Consider the following 19,161-nt stretch of genomic DNA (forward strand, 5'->3'; position numbering starts at 1 on the left):
TAGGGGTAATAAGTACCTGCTGGTTGGCGTAGAATACTTCACCCGATGGCCCATGGCATGGCCACTCGCCAACCAGTCGGCTGCGGCAGTGGCGGACGCCTTTGTCCAGGGCTATGTTTTGGACAAAGGCGCCCCCGAACGCTTGCTGACAGACCAAGGGAAGAATTTTTCGAGCGTTTTGTTGCGCGAGGTGTGCGACCTGTTGGGTACAAAGACAGTGCGTACCTCCCCGTACCACCCGCAGACTGATGGAATGGTTGAACGTCTGAACAGGACGATTACTTCTATGCTGTGCCAACAGGTCTGCAACGATCAGGTTGATTGGGACTTACAGGTACCTGGGGTACTCGCGGCCTATCGAATGGCCCCTCATGCGGCGACGGGGTTTTCCCCATTTTTTCTCATGTATGGGCGGGAGGCCGATCCGGCCATGGATGTCCAACTGGGGATTTCCCAGCCACGTGCGAAATCTAAATTGGCCGACCACATCAAATTTAATATCGCCAAACTGGCTGAAGCGCGAGAGGCTGCGAGGTTGAATTCGAGGTCTCGCCAGATCGCTAACGAAAGATTGCATGAACGAAAGGTGTATATGCACGATTGGAAACCAGGCGATAAGGCCTGGCTGCACTGTCCACATGCACCGTTGGCTACGTCCCCTTAATTGTTGAGACCATGGAGGGGACCGGTGGAAATCGTGCGTGTTGCACGACCCCAGAGTATCCAGATTAAATGGGAAAAACGTCGTTGGTACGTACACCCCTCCCGGCTGAAATCCTTTGCGGCACCGCATGGCCTCCCTTTGTGCCGTAACGACCGAGCGTGTGATGTGGCCGTCGACTCGGGGAGGGATGTGTCGCAGGCTGATCCTCACGTGTCTCCACCTGACCCACTCCCAGGTGTCTCGGACCTGACGGCTGTTGACCGTCGGGAACCGGAACCCCGCGACACGCGCGGATCTCCGATGCCTGCCCCGTGCCTTCCTGGACTGCCGGCACCACCGGACGGTCAACCGCGTCTGGTGCCGTACGACGGACCGGCCAGGTGGACTCGTGCTAAGACACAACACTTTTCATGAAAAAAAAAAAAACGAGCTCGCCGCCGCGTTCCACTTCTGCCCGGTGTAATGTCCCGTTCAAGGGGCGCTCGGAAATGAAGGGACGCTGCACGAGTCATTTTTTTGCATACACATTTATTGTTGTCGCTCGCCGCGTTGTACATATTGTTCTTGTTGTGTTGTGTTGTTGTTGTTGCTTGTGTTACGGGGCACACACGGGGGGGGGGGGTAATAAGATTTTTTTATAGCAGCCAGGTCGGCTGCGAGCTATGTGGTAGGGGGTGATGTAGTGGTGGTGCGGACGCGCGCCCGCAGTGAGAGATCAAGGGGCGGCGCGGGGTGCGTGGTTGGGCACGCGATGTAGGCGTGGTGTTGACGCGCGCGCCGAGAGTGAGAGATTACGGGGCGGCGCGGGGTGCGTGGTTGTGCGCGCTGACACAAGGTGGGAAAGAGGATCGTGGGCAGTGCGCAGTGATTGGTCAATTGGGGTGGGTGCTCTCAGCGACGTCCGCATGAAGGACTATAAAGGGGGACGCGCGGGAGCACTCGGGGAGTTGTTAACCAGTCGAAGACCGAAGACGGAGTTCAGAGGTAGGCCCTGAGACCCCTAGTCCCGCTGTCCTTGTGAGGGCCGGAGCCCTGTGTGGCTCGGAGGCGAGACTGTGGGACCCGTGGTCTGACGTCCATGTGGACCGAGACTGTGGGACCCAGAGTCGAGACGGACACCCCGGCTGGGTGTGTTCCGAGAGGCTACGGGGCGTAAGAGCCCGTGTGGGTGAAGCCGGGGGAACCCCGTGGGTTAAGGCTGGAGTTAGCCACCCGTGTAATATAAATTGGTGTTAATAAAAGAGTTTGCTACCCGTAAGGTCGTCTCCCGCCAAGTTCCTACATTACATATGTATCATTAAGTGTTGGGTGTGTTGCTGTGTGTATCATTATGTGTTGGGTGTGTGTTGCTGGGTGTATCATTATGTTTTGCTGTGTGTATCATTGTGTGTTCTGTGTGTGTTGCTGTATGTGTTGCTGTATGTATCATTATGTGTTGGGTGTGTGTTTCTGTGTGTATCATTATGTGTTATGTGTGTATCATTATGTGTTGGGTGCGTGTTGCTGTGTGTATCATTGTGCAATTCTGTGTGTGTTGTTGTGCGAACCATTGTGAACAGACTGGCTGCCGGGTGTGATGCGGAGCTGCTGGGCCGGTACAAGCAAGCGCTGGACCACGCCGTGAAAATCTCCACGTCGCACAACGTCGCGCCGCTGCCGGGCCGAACGCTCGTGCTGTGCAACACCTCGGCGGCCATGAGCAAGCCTTGCAGCACAGGCCGCGGCTTGGGGAAGTCCCGCACGGTACGTGCGGCACGCCACTGCTTCGAGAGCAACATCAAGATGGCTTCATGAGCAAAGCCACAGCTGCTGCTGCTGCATCCTACTGTAGATGCGCCACCTCCTAGATCACTGTTGTTCCATTGCTTTCATGGCTTTATTTTGGTGATTTTTGAAAAGTTTGTCGGTTTGGCCATGTTTGTTTGTTGTAGTACAGAGTTAGACTGATGGCCTTAATGTAAGTTGTCTTGTGGTTGTTGTTGTTGTTGTTGTTTGACTTGCATCCCACTGGGATTTTTGCACACAGTGTTAGTGTACGGTGCTTTTTCTGCAATATTTTGCTGTCTTTTCTTGGATTTTCTGTTTGCACTCAGTCACATATTCACTTTAAGATGTTGTCTTGTTCATGTTTTTGTTTGTTTGTTGCGGTTGCACCCGATTCAAGAGCCGAATGGCTCACAGGGCTATACCAGATAAATGAAACTTGAAACTTGCCTCGACGGTCTCACACCGTCTGGCCCTCGGTCTCTTCCCCTTGGTCACCGGACTCATGGAGACCACGCCAATGCCTGTCTTGGCAACGAGCCTTCCCCTATCGGGCACATATGCCCCACCCAGCACAGCCTCTAACATCCTTTTACCATGAATTTGGTTCGTAAAAGTTATTTGTCCCGGCCAACTTTTGTGACATAAACTGGCAGCTGTAAGGTGATGCCACCACAGGTGATAGCGCCAAGCGGAGCATCTCGTCTGGGCCCGTGAGATTTCCCCGTCGTATATTTTCATCGTATGTATCACTTAAGCTTTTTCGTGTAACCAATCACGAGGGAGGGGTGGGGTGGACATCCTGAACGATGTTATGATTGTGCTCAATTTGTTTGTGTCGCACCCCTTAAAAAAATAAACCGCGAGTAGCAACATCGTTACATCGCTACGAGGACTCGGCAAGTCAGCCCCCGTTTGAGGTGCGCTCGCCCGTGAAGCCGAACGGATTCTCGCACAAATTGCTCACCACCAAGTGTGCCGCGCCTGCGTCCGACGCCGTGGCCCCGCGTGGTTTTGTGACGGTGCGCCCGCGCTTCGATACCGCAGGTGCTGGAGGTGGCCCTGCTGCTGGGGCTCATGGTGAAGTTTGCGAGCGAGCACGCGGAGCTGGTGCTGTGGGGCCGGGGCTCTGCCCGGCACGTGCAGCTCGCGGACGGAACCGTGCTCGAGAATCTGGAGCAGCTGCTGCGGGAGGTGACCGGCGCGCGGCTGCGATGCGATGCTTGTGGTTTGACAAGTCGCTGCTGCGACAAGGTCACTCGAGAGTGCTTGGACAGCTTTTGTCCCTAACTGATATTGACGATCATGTGTGCATAATGCCAGTACTTTACCAGTCGAACAGAAAATGTGGAGTGCTGGTTATCGGCGTGGCGCGTGGAGTGTGTGGATCGTGGAAGGTAGAATGCAATGGAGAATCCTCCAGAGCCACTTCTCATAAACACCGCTTGTGCAGGAGGAGCAGAAGCGGAAGGAGGAGGAGGATGACAGCGATGACAGCGACGACAGCGAAGCTGCGGTGGAGAGCGACGACGAGGATGACACGGGCTTACCTGAGGAGCTGCTGTCCACCCTGCTCCTGCAGAAGAAGCAGGTATTGGTGGCGCTGCCGACGGATCATCGTCCCCACGCGGCGGCCTCCGTGAGACCCCCCACAGTTCACTCCAAACACACCGTCGGTCGATGGTGACTCTTCAAGTCACATGACTCCTTCTCCCCCTCTCCTTAGGTCGCGGTTCATGGCGGGGGTGCATGCCACCTCGTGGCACGAGGCCTGCAAACCGCAGTTGTTATCCTGCAGCCTGTTTGCCTTCCGGAATAAAACCGAGTCTTTACGAACAATTTTCTCCTTCCAAAGTGACAACTTTTCAGCGTCCCCCAAGCGCACGCAACGTCGTTGGTGCCGGCTACAAACGTCCCAACGTAGCAGGCCCCCTGCGCGGCTGTCTCGTTGTGAACAAGCGCACTGGCGGTGCGACGCGGTTTCCTGGTGATGCGTGCGGCTGCCAGGTGACCGCGCTGGTGGTGCTGGACTGGCGCGTGATGCTCCCACCGAGCGTGCGCCGCTTCCTCGTGCGCTACCGCCACTCGGTCAATCCGGGCCTCCTCTTCCTGCACTGCAACCTGGCGGCCACGAGCACAGGGTGCGTCACAGGCCTCCGGGGGTCGAGGGTTAGGGGGTCAGCCTCGTGATCGTCCGTGCTGGGCTTGCCCCCTACCGCGGTGAGAAGTCACGCGCTGAACAGTCCAACGCGGCACCCGCCCGAACGGACCCTGATTCTCAGCGGTTTGCGAAGTCGGGGAAATAAAAGTTGGGCTCAGGGGGCGCTGTTTGCTGCTGTCCTGTGTGCCATGCGGTCTGATTCTCCTGCTCTGCTACTCACCCTCCCTCCCTCTCCCTCCCTCCCTCGCCCGCCCGCCCGCCAAGCCTCTCTGATTTTCTCTAGCAACGATGCGGTGGTATCTGCATGAATCGCAATATTTTCATTGCTTACTGAGTTGAAAGGAAATATACTTGCGCTATTTCGTCCTCACGTTCTGCGGGAGCACAAGCTGTGTATGATTAAGTTGCGTGCTGCGTGGATGTTTCTTGCTGCTGTAGGGTTGGCGACCCTGCGGAGGGATACCACGAGAGCGACGTGTTTGTCTCGGGCTACAGCGAGCAGATCCTCAGGTGGGTTCCACACCTCGACTGCGAGACCGACGCAGATTACAATGAACTAATTGTAATTATTATGCTTTACGTTTACCCTAGATTAGCACGGGTGGCTATGTACGGCACGAAAGTAGTTCAACAAACATACATACATACGACGCCCTGCCTGTATGATAATGTTTAATTTCTTTCTAGGGATGACGGACAGGAAAAATAGTATTTAATTGATAATTGTTATTTTTTAAAAATAACTTTGGGCCCTGTTCAGAAAAGCCCGATGTTTCAGGACCACCTCCCCCCAACTTGGGAAGTTTCTCGACGAACCGTCGTCGTCAGACCGCATAGGTGGCGACGGCGCATCGTGCTCGCCGGAGTCTCCATGCTCCGCCACGTCGCGCAATCCTCGCCGTCGCGAGTATCACAGCGGCGGCGGCGGTGTCGCTCGCGCTGTGCAGGTTCCTGTCGGAGCGCGGCGGGGAGCGCATGCTGCAGCACGTGGAGCGTGTGGACGCCCTCTACGGCGTGCCGCCCCCACCCGACGCCGGTGCCGGGGAGAGCGCCATCGTCCCAGCGGAGGCCCCCGTGCCGCTGCCTCCCGCAGTGAGGCAAGTGTCGCCGTCTTCCCCTTTCCTCGACGTTTCTAGGAATTGCGGTTGCCACCTGTCCTGCCGGGGTCTAGTCCACCGCGGGGGAACGGAACGCGTTCCCGGTGATTGACGGAGGCAAACGAAGTCGACCGACTGGGTTGCGAAGTGCAAAGTGGCTTCGTGGCAAACTCCCACGGATGAGTTCCTCCCAGACCTCCGCTCGGTTTCCTCGCAGAGACACCTGCGTCTCCCAGGTCTCCGGGACGGCGAGCTTCATCTGCGTGCCGGCGCGGCGCGAGTCAAACGCTCCCGGCAACCCCGAGCGGGCGAAGGTCGCGCGGGTATCTGCCCACACGTGGCCGCAGCGATCTCAGTTCCCACTAACCTCACGAGACTCGGATGCCCCCAGGGGTGTCGATCTCGGGCTCCCCAGCTACGGGAGATTTGCCACCATCCCTTTGTATTTTCTGTTGGCTTTATTTGCGTTTTTTTACATCAAACGATGTACATAATCGCTTGAAAAACATGAAACTCTACATACGTAAATAAACAATGTGCATCTACTGTGCCGTGTGTGGCGCATTTAGATTGATCGACGTGTGTGTGTGCGTGTACGGTGGGGAGCGGTGGCACTGCGGTTAGCGCGCTGCGCTTCGAACCCGGCGACCCGAGTTCGATTCCTGCTCACAATCACCAACACCAGTGACGATTATCTGAACCGGTCCTGGACATCTCTTGGGTCGACTCTGCCTCAAAGCAGTACCTGGTGCGATGTTTAAACATCGCTGCTGGTGAGACAAAGGTGGCGGGGCGTGGTGCTGGCCACCCACCCCCTCGTTTGCCATCTCGGCCTTCACAGGTGCTCGCTAACATCGCTGGCCACCAATTGTCTGTTAAAGCTACAACAGGCGACCTCCGTCTTTGCGTATGCGCGTGCGGGGCAGGTGGCGCACCGTGCGCGTCTTCATCTCGTCCACGTTCCGCGACATGCATGGCGAGCGTGACCTGCTGTGCCGCGTTGTGCTGCCCGAGCTGCGGGCGCGGGCCGCCGCGCTGCTGCTGCACCTCGTGGAAGTCGACCTGCGCTGGGGGGTCACGGAGGAGGAGGCGCGGCACAACCGGTGAGCCGCCACCAACGGCGCCAGTACCGCGCGATTTAAAGCTTTCGTGACTGCAGGGATTCATCTTCTTGGTTCTTTCGGTAAAGTCACGTAGAAGGGAAATAATAAAATAATTAAAATTAAACATAATAAAATTATTCTCACGACGTTTCTGCCACAACGCAAGCAGGTCTGTCGAGAAGACAACGTCTGAATGACACACCCCAGGCTTGGAGCGTCTATTTAAGCTGGGATGGAGGGGGAAGAGCGCCTTGACAAAATAATTTGCATATTAAGAGGAATTTAGCATATTTATGGGAAATGCAGATATGCGATTAGTACTATTTGTGAAATGCGTAGGAGGTGGGCGGGGGGTATAAAGTAATATTATTCCCCCCGCCCACCTCCTACGCATTTCACTGTCCCACGAACTGTCACACCAGCCGATCCATTTCCTTTTCTCTCCCACCCACAATCCTCTTCGTCTCATCTTGAGACCCTCCCGGATGTGTCCCGTGTTCACCACCTCCTCCACAATTCCTGCGCGTAGCCGTCATCGTTCAGAATTTCTACCTCTTCGTCCAGTTGTCGCATCAGCTGACTCCCGTCTCCTCTCTAGAGATTGCTGTTGCTAGGGAAGCTGGGCCATGCCTGCGCGTGGCCCAACGTCCACGCGTTCCCTGCTCCTTGCTGAGATTCGTGGTTCAAATCCGGCAGACCGCCCAGGTTAATACTGTGAACGTTCTAACCATAAAGCACTCCACCGTTTACACCATTGGAACCTCATTTGCCAGTAAAAAATATGATAATTGTTTTTTTACCCTTCTATCTGGCAACAAAACTGACACCTTTTTTTTTTTACAAGGAGTCATGTTTGCATAGACCACAATACCTGCAGCCATAATGCAAACAAAAATGCGAAATGGTCTATGCAAACATGACTCCTTGTAAAAAAAAAGGTGTCAGTTTTGTTGCCAGATAGAAGGGTAAAAAACCAATTATCACTCCGCCGTTTGTTTCACAGTGGACGTTACAGATTTCGCGCACCGGCGTAACGGTTAAAAATTTGGCAAATGTTAAAAAATTACACCACAAAATGACTCAATTGTCTCTCTCTGTTTTTCTCTCTCTGTCCCTCTATACTCCTACCCTAGGAATGATTGAGATGTTGGTGTGTAAGTCGCTAAGAGTTGCTGAGGCATCTAAGCACGCGCCAAATACATGCACTCATAATTATTATGACTATGATTGTGGTATAATTACTCTACCACTTTGGAGTATTCTTCGCAGTGTGCGTGTATGTGGGGGTTTTTGTATTCGAGCGTTTTGTCGTTGAATTCAGAGCACGTGTTTTACGGAAGGCGGTCGCTGTGGAATGAAGTGAAACGTTCCCCTCGTCACACCGGTCTCTCTGTCCCTCTATTATCGCTCTCTGTCTCTTTGTTTCTTTGTCTATCTTTGTCTCTCTGTTTATCTCTTTGTTTCTTTGTCTCTGTCCCTCTATTATCTCTCTCTGTCTCTCTGTCTCTCTGTCTCTCTGTCTGTGTCTCTCTCTGTCGCTGTGAGCAGGCAGTTGGAGCTGTGCCTGGCGGAGGTACATCGCTGCGACTACTTTTTGGGGCTGCTGGGGCAGCGCTACGGCACCGTGCTGCAGGAATACCTCGTCCCTGATGAGCCACACTTCCAATGGGTGAGCCAGCAGGCCACTCACTGCCTGTAGAGCTCTCTCTCTCTCCCTGCGTGTGGATCACTCACTCGCTGCCTGGGTGCGTGCGTGGATGGGTATGGGGGTGTGTGTGTGGGTGGGTGCGTGGGTGGGTGTGGGGGTGTGCGTGTGCGTGCGTGGGTGTGTGTGTGCGTGCGTGCGCGTGGGTGGGTGTGTGCGTGGGTGTGTGCATGGGTGTGTGTGTGGGTGGGTGTGTGGGTGGGTGTGTGTGTGTGCGGCGGTCCACTGTGAACCCGGCAACCCGAGTTCGATTCCCGCTCATGGCCAACACCAGTAACGATTATCTTAACCGGTCCTGGGCATTCCCAAGGTCGACTCAGCCTCAAATGAATACCTGGTGCAGTGTGTAAACATTGTCAGTGGGGAGACAAAGGCGGCCGGGTGTGGTATTGGCCACCCACCCCCTTGTGTGTCCCGTGCCGGCCTTCATAGGTGCTCGCTAACAGCACTTGCCCCAACAGTCCGTTAAAAGCTCTACGGGGGAACTTTGTCTTTGGTCATCGGCGTGTGCGTGCGTGTGCGTGCGTGTGTGTGCGTGCGTGTGTGCGTGCGTGTGCATGCGTGTGTGTGCGTGCGTGTGCGTGGGTGTGAGCAGGTGGCGATGTACCCGCGCGGGCGCTCGGTGACCGAGCTCGAGATTTCCCAGTGTGTCTTGCGCGACCCCGGCAATCTCCGCGCCCGCGGAGCGTTCTTCTACTTCCGCGACAGCTCCTTCATCAGGTGCGACGTCCCCACTGCCACTTGCCCGCCGTGATACGGGTGGCATCGCGACTCTCGAGCATCACTGCGATCCTCTCCCGAAGGTCTCGCCCTTCGCATCACAGAGGAGGAACTCTGTGCGGGGCTAGGAGATGGGAAGGCATCGCGAGGGGGGCCGTACCAACTGCGCCTGAGTGCGTGGGCGGAGGCAGTCACGAGCATTGACTCATCGATCACAAATGTTTTGCCTGATCCAGCATGTTCATTTAGTTTAGTTTATTTTAACAAGGCAATGCTAACTCTATATTTCTAAAGTACATTAGCAGAGCTTTTACACAATTGTATGTGCGGTTTCCTCCATGTACCATTTGGGAGATCCAGAGCGTGACGGACGGACACTAGCGAATTACATTGAGAGATTCGTAGCGAGTGCTTACCGCTACCACACTTGTCGCTGGTTTCTTCCGGAACGATGAAGTCCAGTTCAAATTCTCACTCCCATCACCACCACCACCACCACCCCCACCACCACCACCACTGCGTTCCGGGTCACTCTGGCTCGTTTCGCTCCATTCCCACCCCTGGTTTGAGTGAATTTGTTATTTTCCTTCTTTGCTGCTGAGAACTGAAATCCCGCTCCTACAGTTGGTATGACGTGTGCTTTGTGCATATTTGTACGATGGCACTCGGCATAGTTATTTGAAAAAGTGGAGTCTATGTTAGTTTAGCATTTATTTACAAATTATTACAGTTTGGTTTTTGCAATTCAGTTACATGTGTGAATGTGTGTGTGTGCGTACCCGCATATGTCTTTGTCAATATGTACATGTGTGCAAGCACACGAGCGTGTCTGTGTCCTCGGGTGTCTGTGCGTGTCTGTGCATATGTCTTGTGTCTGTGCATGTGTCTGTCTGCACGTGTCCTCGCTTGTCTGTGCGTGTCTGTGCATGTGTTTGTACATGTGTCTGTACATGTGTCTGTACATGTGTCTGTACATTTCTTAATGCGCCTCTGAATGTGGACACGCGTGTCCACGCGCGTGTTCACTTGCGGGCGCCCGCAGCTCCGTCCCCACGGAGTGGGTCGCAGATTTCGCGGCCGAGTCCGACGAGGCCATGGCACGCCAAGAGGACCTGAAGCGGCGCATCATGGAGAGCGGCCTGCCCGTCATGGAGCGGTGGGTACCGGGTGGTGCCACATCACCACAGAGCCCCGGCGAGTTCGGGCTTTCTGCGATCGAAGAGAGGCAGCCGGGGAGCATGGGTGCGGGGAGCGGTGTAGACCGCACTTAAGGGTGAATCACGGCCATCAGTGAACACATTTTTTGTTCATTTATTTCACAGCACCGCTGCAGGGAGCAATCGGGGTTCATTCCGATCGCCGGGGGTTACTCGTGTCTCTGGGAAATGTAGGCACCCAAGTGCCTGTCGTAAGAGCCTCCGCCAGCCGACACTGCCAAACATAATGGGCTACGTTAGGCGGTGGAGGGTGTTAGGACAGAAATGTGGCCAGATTTTTACGTGGACCTAACCCAAAAATCTATGATGAATCTTAATATTGGCTGCGAAAACCTACAAAGTTTTTTTTTGGGTGCAATTGTGAAGAATAGCCATATCACACAGAAGTACATCTAATCGGCATACTCATTGGTTCACTGCAACTCAAAGACTCAGTCCTTCAAGGCATGCGGTGAAGTTAGGAGATGTCCATGTGCTCGGCATTTGAAGGCCTGTGGACGAGAATCAGTGATTTTGCCGACAATGTGTTAAGGGAGGCAATTTCATATCCGCACAGCAGAGTGAAAGGAAGATTCTGTCCAGGGAGCATGTTCTGACATGCTGAACTTAAGGACTTAAGGGAAATCCTTCAGTTCCATCGTCACATGAGTTTGCATGATTGGTGAACGCGATGTGCGTGTGTGCGTGTGTGTATGCGTGTGTGCGTGTGTGCGTGTGTGGGGAGCGGTAGTGTAGCGGTTAGCGCGCTGCCCTATGAACCTGGCGACCCGGGTTCGATTCCCGCTCACGGCCAACACCAGTGACGATTATCTGAACCGGTCCTGGGCCTCCCCTAGGTCGACTCAGCCTCAAATGAATACCTGGTGCAGTGTGTAAACATTGTCAGTGGGGAGACAAAGGCGGCCGGGTGTGGTGTTGGCCACCCAACCCCTCGTGTACCGATCCGGCCTTCATAGGTGCTCGCTAACAGCACTTGCCCCTACAGTCTGTTAAGGCTATACGGGGGATCTTTGTCTTCATCTTTGTGTGTGCGTGTGCGTGCGTGTGCGTGCGTGTGTGCGTGTGTGCGCGTGTGTGCCTGTGCGCGTGTGTGTGCGTGTGTGTGCATGTGTGCGTGTGTGCGTGTGTGTGCGCGTGTGTGCGTGTCCCGCGCCTGCTCCCGCCAGGTACCCGTGTGTGTGGGGCGGCGTGGCGGGCGGCAAGCCAGGCGTGGCAGGCCTTGAGGAGTTTGGGAAGGCCGTGCTGCACGACCTGTGGACCGCCATCAGCAAGGAGGCGGCAGAGAGGGTCCGTTGGTTTTTCAAACTACTGTATTTTGTCAGAGTAAACTAAATAAGTCCGGCTATATTATTATTTTCATGAAGCTAGAAGTCCGCGTGCATGTACAACGCGGAGTCCGCGAGCACGCAGGTCACTCATCCTCATGTCGTGAGCTCTCGCCTGGTTCAACAAACTTGAAACATCTCAGCAAAGCCCCCGACTCTCCTTATAATGTATCGGCTTGCTCCGCGCCCAGCCCATCGAGAGCGCGTGCGACGTGACCACGCGGCAGAGGTCGCAATCGGGTACCCGATACCCGTACCCTACCCGATACCCGGCTACCCGTACCCGGCCGGGTACGGGTAGCGGGTACCCGTTTGCGACCCTGGTGCGGCCGGGTACGTGTATGGGTAAGGAATCAAAACCCGTTTGCGACCTCTGCCACGCGGGGCTCAACGGAGGCTGCGGTGTGCGCGCTTGCAGGGCCACGGTGACGACGACGGAGAGGGCGGCGCCATCTCGGAGCACGAGCGGCAGGCCGCGTTCGTGGCGATGCAGGCGAGCCGGGCGAGCGCCCGCAGGGGCTCGTTGCAGGAGGCCACGGCGGGGCTGCGCGCCACCGAGGCCGGCGGCGCGGTGCTCGTGCGGGGAGCCAGCGCCAGCGGCAAGACCGTGCTCATGGTGAGAGGAGCCGGCATGCTCCGCGAGCCGTACGCGTGGTGAGCGCACTGCAGTTGAGTCTCGGGTGCGAACAGCAGCAGCAGCAGCGCAGCCATCACCATGGGATGCTTCTTGAATCTAGCAAGCCGCCCTGGTTATTTCTTCGGTGTGTATTCACCAGAAATACGCACCATCTGCTTCACTGTGGTCATTAAATATCCCCTGGCATCATTGTAAATGAGTAGGCCACGTGCACCGATGTTGTGGCCCAAAGATTGAAACAATTACACCGCAGGTTTTCCTAGATTGGGAGTGCGTACGTGTAGTAATTTGCGAGTGATTTTTTTTCACGTGTTTGTGTGTTTGGTGTTGTGTGGTACAGGCACAGCTGGCGGACCTCCTGGCTCACGGGAGGAGCGGCGAGGAAGCCCACGGGCCCTGCGCGCCCAGCGACGTGCTGCCTTTCTTTAGCGATGCGTGCGGCGAGCGGCCATCCGCCTCCTCCGCCCTCTCGTACCTCTGCACGGGCCTGCGGGCCAGGCTTGGCCTGCCGGGATCCATTCCCACCTCTCAGCCGTAAGTTCGCGTGCATGCAGTTAGAAAGTCACAGTGAGATCCTACTGCTCGGTGAGAGTTGAGGCGGTGCTCACCTACCGTTTACAGCCCTGAGCCAGTGGTGGAAATTCCATATTCCTATGGCAGGAGCAATTCTATCCATAGGATAACCACTGGACTTGCCCATAAAATAGTATCTATTTTATAGCGGTCGGAATGATGGGCCGAGTCAACCCCCAACCAGGATTTGAATTCTCGCGCCCTTCCAATTGCGAGCCGCTTGCTCCAGCACTGAGCAATCGAAACTCCTTGAGCTCCTCAAGAGGCAAGGGAGAAGCGCCATCTCCCGTATCGGTGGGGAGCAGCTGCAAGCTGGTGGTGCGCTTCTCCTGACACGTGTTCCTTAAACCTGCTCACAAATTTACTACGCATCTTAGTAAAAAACAACAATTCTGGGCAAGGAATCCTTATCTTAACTTACTTTAATTTATATCGTGGATTGGTTTCTAGTTTCTTATTTACATAAGTCATCAATTTGTCTTGTAAAATGCTACTTTTTAAAATCCATCTGTTTATTGTTTCTGTTGGCTGCTCTGTCGTGCGGCGTTTTGCACGCATTTGTTGGTTCCGGCTGTGCGCAGGGCGTTGGCGTCGCTTTTTAAGAGCCTGCTCATGCAGGCCGGAGGAGCTGGCGCCGAGAGGGTGCCGGTCGCCGGCGCGGGAGCACGGCGCGGGCGGCCGGACTTCGTCGGCGAGGCCGGGACCCGGCGTCGCGGCAAGGCTGGGCCCGTCCTCACCGTGCTCGTGGACGGGCTGGACGGCCAGCTCGGCCGCTCCGCCGACTGGCTGCCCATCCCCATCCCGCCTGTGAGTCGCCCGCGCACGCCGCCTCTCCCCCGCCGCCTCTCCCCCGCCGTGTGACCGCGCCGGAGTTCCGCGGCTGACGAGGCGCCCCGAGCCGTGCCACTGCGATGCCGTGCTCTCGCGGCGTACTCATGGACGTCACGCAATGACGGCGTCATTATCCCCGCCCGCCAGAGGTCGCAAACGGGTTTTGATTCCTTACCCGTACCCATACCCGGCCGCACCAGGGTCGCAAACGGCTACCCGTACCCGGCTGGGCACTGGCCCTACGTGGCCCTACGTGGCTCCGAGTCTGATTCAGATGGCTCGTGAGACCTGCGCGACGCGGTTTGGTTCTACAACGTGGAGCCCATTGGAAAAATGTAATCTGCGTTTTAATTTCAATCTGGCTCTGGACGTAGTAATATGTTTACTTAATGGCATGACAGTTACAACAAGTTATCTTTGAACTTATACGTGCTTCATTCCTCAGCAACACATCTTATCTCAACATTCAAAGGGCACCCTCAGTGACAGCTGCCCCTGAGTGGCAGAAGGTGACTCAGCACCGGCCTACAAACGGGCATTGGTCTGCCGGCGGGAGGCGACGGTCGCTGTGTGTAGACACTTTGTTGACTCATCTTAGCAATGGACATTGAGAAGGAGTTGGGGCGTGCAGACTGGTGTGGTGTGCTGACGTTGCGCAACGACTTGGCTGCGTGTAGGGCGTGCGGCTGGTGGTGAGCGCTACACTGGGCTCGAGCCTGGACAAGGCCCTGCTGAGGGTTTGCTCGGTGGCCCAGGTCTGCGTGGGGCCACTCGAGCGGCAGGAGAAGGCCGACTTGGTGCGCCGTACCCTGGCCTCCCACCACAAGAAACTGGATGAGTCGCACTCCAACAATCAGGTGGGTCGCTCACTCGGCGCGCGCTCCATCCACCCCGGCTGAGCGGGAAGCCTGGACGTCACCCGCCCCTGCTTGGACGTCTGTGATAAAAGGTTGCGTAGCTCATCGGATTCCTCCAGTCTAAATGAAGATTCTAATTCTGTGTCAACCACTTTTTCACGTTGACTGGACACCTTGGAAGAGATGGGAGTACCCACATTTTATCTCACCGCACGTGACCCGCCGATTGTAGACTAATTCCGGTGTTCACTTGAGGCGGGGGGGGGGGGCGGTTGGATTTGAGCACCTCATTCCGTTGTTTCGGCCGTCGCTTCGGAAGATGGAATCGAACCTTGACCTCTGCGTCACGAGTCCATCGTGCTGACCGTTACCCCACGCAGCTCGTGCGGACGGTGCTGTTGCGGGGTACTCGTGTGCGGCGCGGTGCGCTCCGAGTCTCTGTGTGTTCAGGAGGGGAACGCGGGATTCGCTACTTCCTCAATGATTTCCCTCTAGTGCATTTCATCGTTCTGTGATTTTACCAGATTCTATCTTTAAATTTGTTTGTAAACGAGCGTGTGCGTCGCGTGTGTCGCGTGCACAGATGTCACTGCTGCTCGCCAAGCGGGAGTCTCGCTGCCCCCTGTTCCTCGCCATCGCCTGCCGGGAGCTGCGTGGATTCGGGCTCTTCAGCAAGGTGATGGCGTCGTCACCGCCACCCATGTCCGTCACACCTGGGTGCCTCTTCTTCTTGGTTCTTTCGGTAAAGTCACGTGACTTTACCGAAAGAACCAAGAAGATGAATTCCTGCAGTCACGAAAGCTTTAAATCTAAACCTGGGTGCCTTTCTACCAACCCGGGCCATGCGGAACGCTTCATCGTGATCAGCCAAACTTGCAACCTTCTGATCGCGAGCCGCTCGCTCTGCTGCTGAGCCACCTGCTGTGGCACACGAGCTGAGATAAGAGATTCTGGCTTAGCAATCATTGGAAGGACGTAATAAACCATTTTGATACACATTAGGGTAGGTAGAATAATACATAGTGTTATGTTGAAATGTGGTTTATTGCAATACAGTATATAATTTAATGTTGGGTTTATCTATGGCAGTATATACTATATAGTACGGTATATGCTCGGTTGATGTAAGAGAATAAAGTTTAGATGGAAGCATATTATATAACTTTTACGACGTAGTATTGTAATGTATTACTTGCTGTTAGTAACTCAGCTTATTGTAGAGTATAGTAAGTATACTGATGGTGCTATGCAGTTTATATTTTAGTCTTTGTATGTAGTTTATACCTTAGTTTTCTACGGTGTTGTTTAGTTACTGCAGCTACATATCATTGACATTCCTTTCCTTTGTTAATGCTAATCCCTGCACCCCCCCTTGGTGCTCTTGATCCTGCATAGTGCGTGGGCATGGTATGACTTTGAAGCCCCCCCGCCCCCTGCGCATTTCCCATGTATATGCTAAACTCATCTTGATATGCACATTCTTTTTGTTAAGGCGCTCTTCTACCACCCCCAACCCAGCTTATATGTAAGTTCCTAGCTTGAAGTGTCTCATTCTTCACCTGAGGACGGCTGCTTGCGTTGTGGCCGAAACGTCGTGAGAATTGTTTAATTTTATTATGTTTTATTTTTATTATTTTATTACTTCCCTTCTACGTGACTTTACCGAAAAAACCAAGAAGATGAGATAATGCTGTCCTGAGCGTGCTTGATGCTGTTTTAAACAAATTGCCATGCATCTGATTGCTAAATTTTCTCACCATTTGCACACGAGTCAATTGAAATTGTTTGCCGATGTCGGGTGGTGGAGGGTCTTAACAACACAAATGTGGCCAGATCATTAAGTGGCCTCAACCAAGGGTCAATTACGAATTGTAACGTTGGCTGCGGAAACCCGCGGCGTATTGAAGTGTCGACGGGGACCGTTCTGCCGCCCACTGTAGGTGAGCGAGAGGATCAAACAAATGCCGCAGACGGTGAGCGGCCTCCTACAGGAGGTGCTCGCGCGCCTGGAGGACGACCACGGCGCCCCCACCGTGCGGGCCGCCCTCGCCTCGCTCTGCTGCAGCCGCACAGGTGGTGCCCTCGCTCGCGCATTCCGCACCACGTAGCGTCCTGGGCGCGTCCCGCATCACGTGGCACCCATCAGCGCGTCCCGCACGGCGTGGCGCGCTCAGCTCCTGCCGGGGGTTTTTGCCGCGGTGTCCCCGGCCACGGTCCTGAAATCGCCACCTTGTTCTTGAGTCGAGTGCCGCGTTATCGTGCACCGCAGACCCTCGTCCCGCCAAGCAGCCTCACGCTGCATGGTCCCTACTGCTCGGCGGGCACGTGGCGACTCGCAGGGTGCACGCGACGCCGCACTCGCCCACGCGGGAGAAGGGGCTCGCGTGATCGAGCCTCTGAAACGGAGCCGATCACGAAGCTGGGTGAACTTTGTGTATGACAAAGAAACCACCCTGACTACTCTATCTGCGTGCTCCTCGTCAGTGATCTGCTGCTCGTCAAAGTGATTCCCCGAGCATCGAGGCGGTGCTCATCTGTCCAGTGGTAGAAATGACACATTTTTATTGTGGGGTCGAGTCTCTCCATAGAACAACCATGATGATTGACTTCCCCACGAAGTGGTACGCATACATTTCATCAACCCCAAACCGGAGGTTAGGCTCAGTCAACCCGCCGCCCGCTGCCCCCAAGCCTCCTGGGTGGGCAGGCGAGCCAGCGCCGCTCGCCGTGTCATCGCGTGGTGCTTGTGATCGCAGGCCTGGCCGACGAGGACCTGCGACAGGTCGTGAGCCTGTGCCTGGCCGCTGGGTTGTGGGCGGCGGAGCCCGGAGCTCCGGACAAACGCAAGGCGGCCAAGACCGCGCACGATCCCTCGGAGCTCTGGGAGAAGCTCCACGCGCTGCCGATGTCGCCGCGCAACGCCCTGCCCATGGCTCGCTTCAGTCACCTCATCCGTGAGCTCAAGAGGTTCGTTCGCCGCAACCCGCCGATCGACGCTTGTGGCCTACGCCGCAAACACGGCACGACGGCGACCTTGAAAATGTGTCGCGCACGGGGCACGTTCCAGGGGGGGTCTTGTTTACCGGTGTTCAGCCTCGGTGTTGTGTTCAGAAATAGACGCGCATTGATTACATGCATTTATCAGCAAAAAAATAGTTTTTTATGGGTATTGGTCACACCTCCCATTGATGAAAAATGTTCTGAAAATTTCTCATTAGGGATTACATACAGCAGCAATATTTCCCCCTTGGCAGCACCCCCCTGAAAAAAAAATGTTGAGACTCTTCCTGGGTTAACAGTATCAGTGAAGAAGTTCCTGCAAGTGACCCACTCCCTGGTGGTGCGAGGCCTCATGTTTGTGTCGCTCCCTGGCCGCGTGTTTGTGCTGCTCCTTGGCCGTGTGTTTGTTCCGTAGCTTTGCCGGCGGATCGTGCAGCAGCGAGGGCTCGCCGACCGGGCGCCTGCAGCTGCTGTCCCAGGAGCCGGCGCTGTTGGCGGTGCACTCGCGATACCTGCATCGGGGCGACTCGGAGAGCCTCGCTCACACTGCTATTGCCGGTCCGTAATCTGCGTGGCATCACACGAAACAAAAAGATCCCCCGTGTAGCCTACACAGGCTGTTGGGGCAAGTGCTGTTAGCGAGCGCCTACGAAGGCCGGGTTCATAGCGCGGCGCGCACATTTTCGTATGGGTTGCGACACACTGCCGGTTGCTTCCGTGCCACTGCGCTGCTATCATCGCAGCCGTCTCCCTGGTGGCGTCAGCGCCGCTGCGCTCCATGTCCGCTCTCCTCCCGGTGCCCCCGCTCGGCACGGCTTCCTCCCGTCCGACCGAGCGGCGTGAGCGTTACCCCTGAGTGCGACATCTCCGTGTGAGTGTCTGCCCACCAGAGTCTCGCCTGCACGAGGAACCCGCTCACGGTACTTAAGAACGGGAACCGGCACTGCCAACGATTGCCCACGCTCTGTGTCTGTCCAACTCCACGACTGAGCGTTTAAGCGCGTGAGAGAAAACCCACGCGTGCAAGGTTGGGGGCGGGGGGGGTGGTAACACTCAATCCCCGTACAGGTGAAAGTTAACCCACTTGCTGTACTGCTGCCATACGTTGGCAAGTCGAGAGATGGCGACCTTGGGCCGCCTGGGTGCGGGTGAGGGAGTTTCGTAAGCGCGTGTGATCCACCAGCCCAACTCACCCCTCCCGTGCTTTGCCCCACAGTGCATTTGCTCAAGAAGTTGAAGCCGTGGCAAGATGGACGCGTGTCACACGTGGACCCAGACGTCCTGGCTGAGCTGCCGTACCACCTGGTACGTCAGACATCTGTGGTCGTCTCATCCACCCACCCTCCTGCTTGTCCACCCACCCACCCGCCCGCCCTCCTACCCAACTGCCTATCTACCCTCCCAGTAAACACGCAACGTTGGGCCACCGTTGCGTGTGGTTGGTATCGTTGTACAGTGGTACCTCGGTATACGTCGTTAATTCGTTCCAGAAGGGGTAGGACTTATA

The 19,161-nt window shown here is 55.6% G+C and overlaps 1 protein-coding gene across 3 annotated transcripts in view; it reads left to right on the top strand.

Moving 5' to 3' along the window:
- The window catches only part of TEP1 (telomerase associated protein 1), a 61,974-nt gene that overhangs the window by 20,226 nt on the left and 22,587 nt on the right, over positions 1 to 19,161 (top strand). For 2 of the 3 annotated variants that reach the window (XM_078868689.1, XM_078868687.1), the window contains exons 12-31: positions 2,224 to 2,407; positions 3,476 to 3,622; positions 3,882 to 4,019; positions 4,436 to 4,569; positions 5,028 to 5,099; positions 5,537 to 5,686; positions 6,613 to 6,789; positions 8,338 to 8,458; positions 9,090 to 9,214; positions 10,257 to 10,370; positions 11,598 to 11,718; positions 12,175 to 12,372; positions 12,734 to 12,927; positions 13,548 to 13,773; positions 14,475 to 14,654; positions 15,238 to 15,330; positions 16,595 to 16,727; positions 17,411 to 17,621; positions 18,070 to 18,212; positions 18,871 to 18,959. In XM_078868689.1, coding sequence (XP_078724815.1) covers positions 2,224 to 2,407; positions 3,476 to 3,622; positions 3,882 to 4,019; positions 4,436 to 4,569; positions 5,028 to 5,099; positions 5,537 to 5,686; positions 6,613 to 6,789; positions 8,338 to 8,458; positions 9,090 to 9,214; positions 10,257 to 10,370; positions 11,598 to 11,718; positions 12,175 to 12,372; positions 12,734 to 12,927; positions 13,548 to 13,773; positions 14,475 to 14,654; positions 15,238 to 15,330; positions 16,595 to 16,727; positions 17,411 to 17,621; positions 18,070 to 18,212; positions 18,871 to 18,959 — 2,950 coding nt within the window. The remainder of the gene's footprint in view (positions 1 to 2,223; positions 2,408 to 3,475; positions 3,623 to 3,881; positions 4,020 to 4,435; positions 4,570 to 5,027; positions 5,100 to 5,536; positions 5,687 to 6,612; positions 6,790 to 8,337; positions 8,459 to 9,089; positions 9,215 to 10,256; positions 10,371 to 11,597; positions 11,719 to 12,174; positions 12,373 to 12,733; positions 12,928 to 13,547; positions 13,774 to 14,474; positions 14,655 to 15,237; positions 15,331 to 16,594; positions 16,728 to 17,410; positions 17,622 to 18,069; positions 18,213 to 18,870; positions 18,960 to 19,161) is intronic. The other variant, XM_078868690.1, reaches the window with a different exon arrangement.

This window comes from Lampetra fluviatilis, chromosome 26 (assembly GCF_964198595.1).
Source record: "Lampetra fluviatilis chromosome 26, kcLamFluv1.1, whole genome shotgun sequence".
NCBI classification, from domain to species: Eukaryota; Metazoa; Chordata; class Hyperoartia; order Petromyzontiformes; family Petromyzontidae; genus Lampetra; species Lampetra fluviatilis.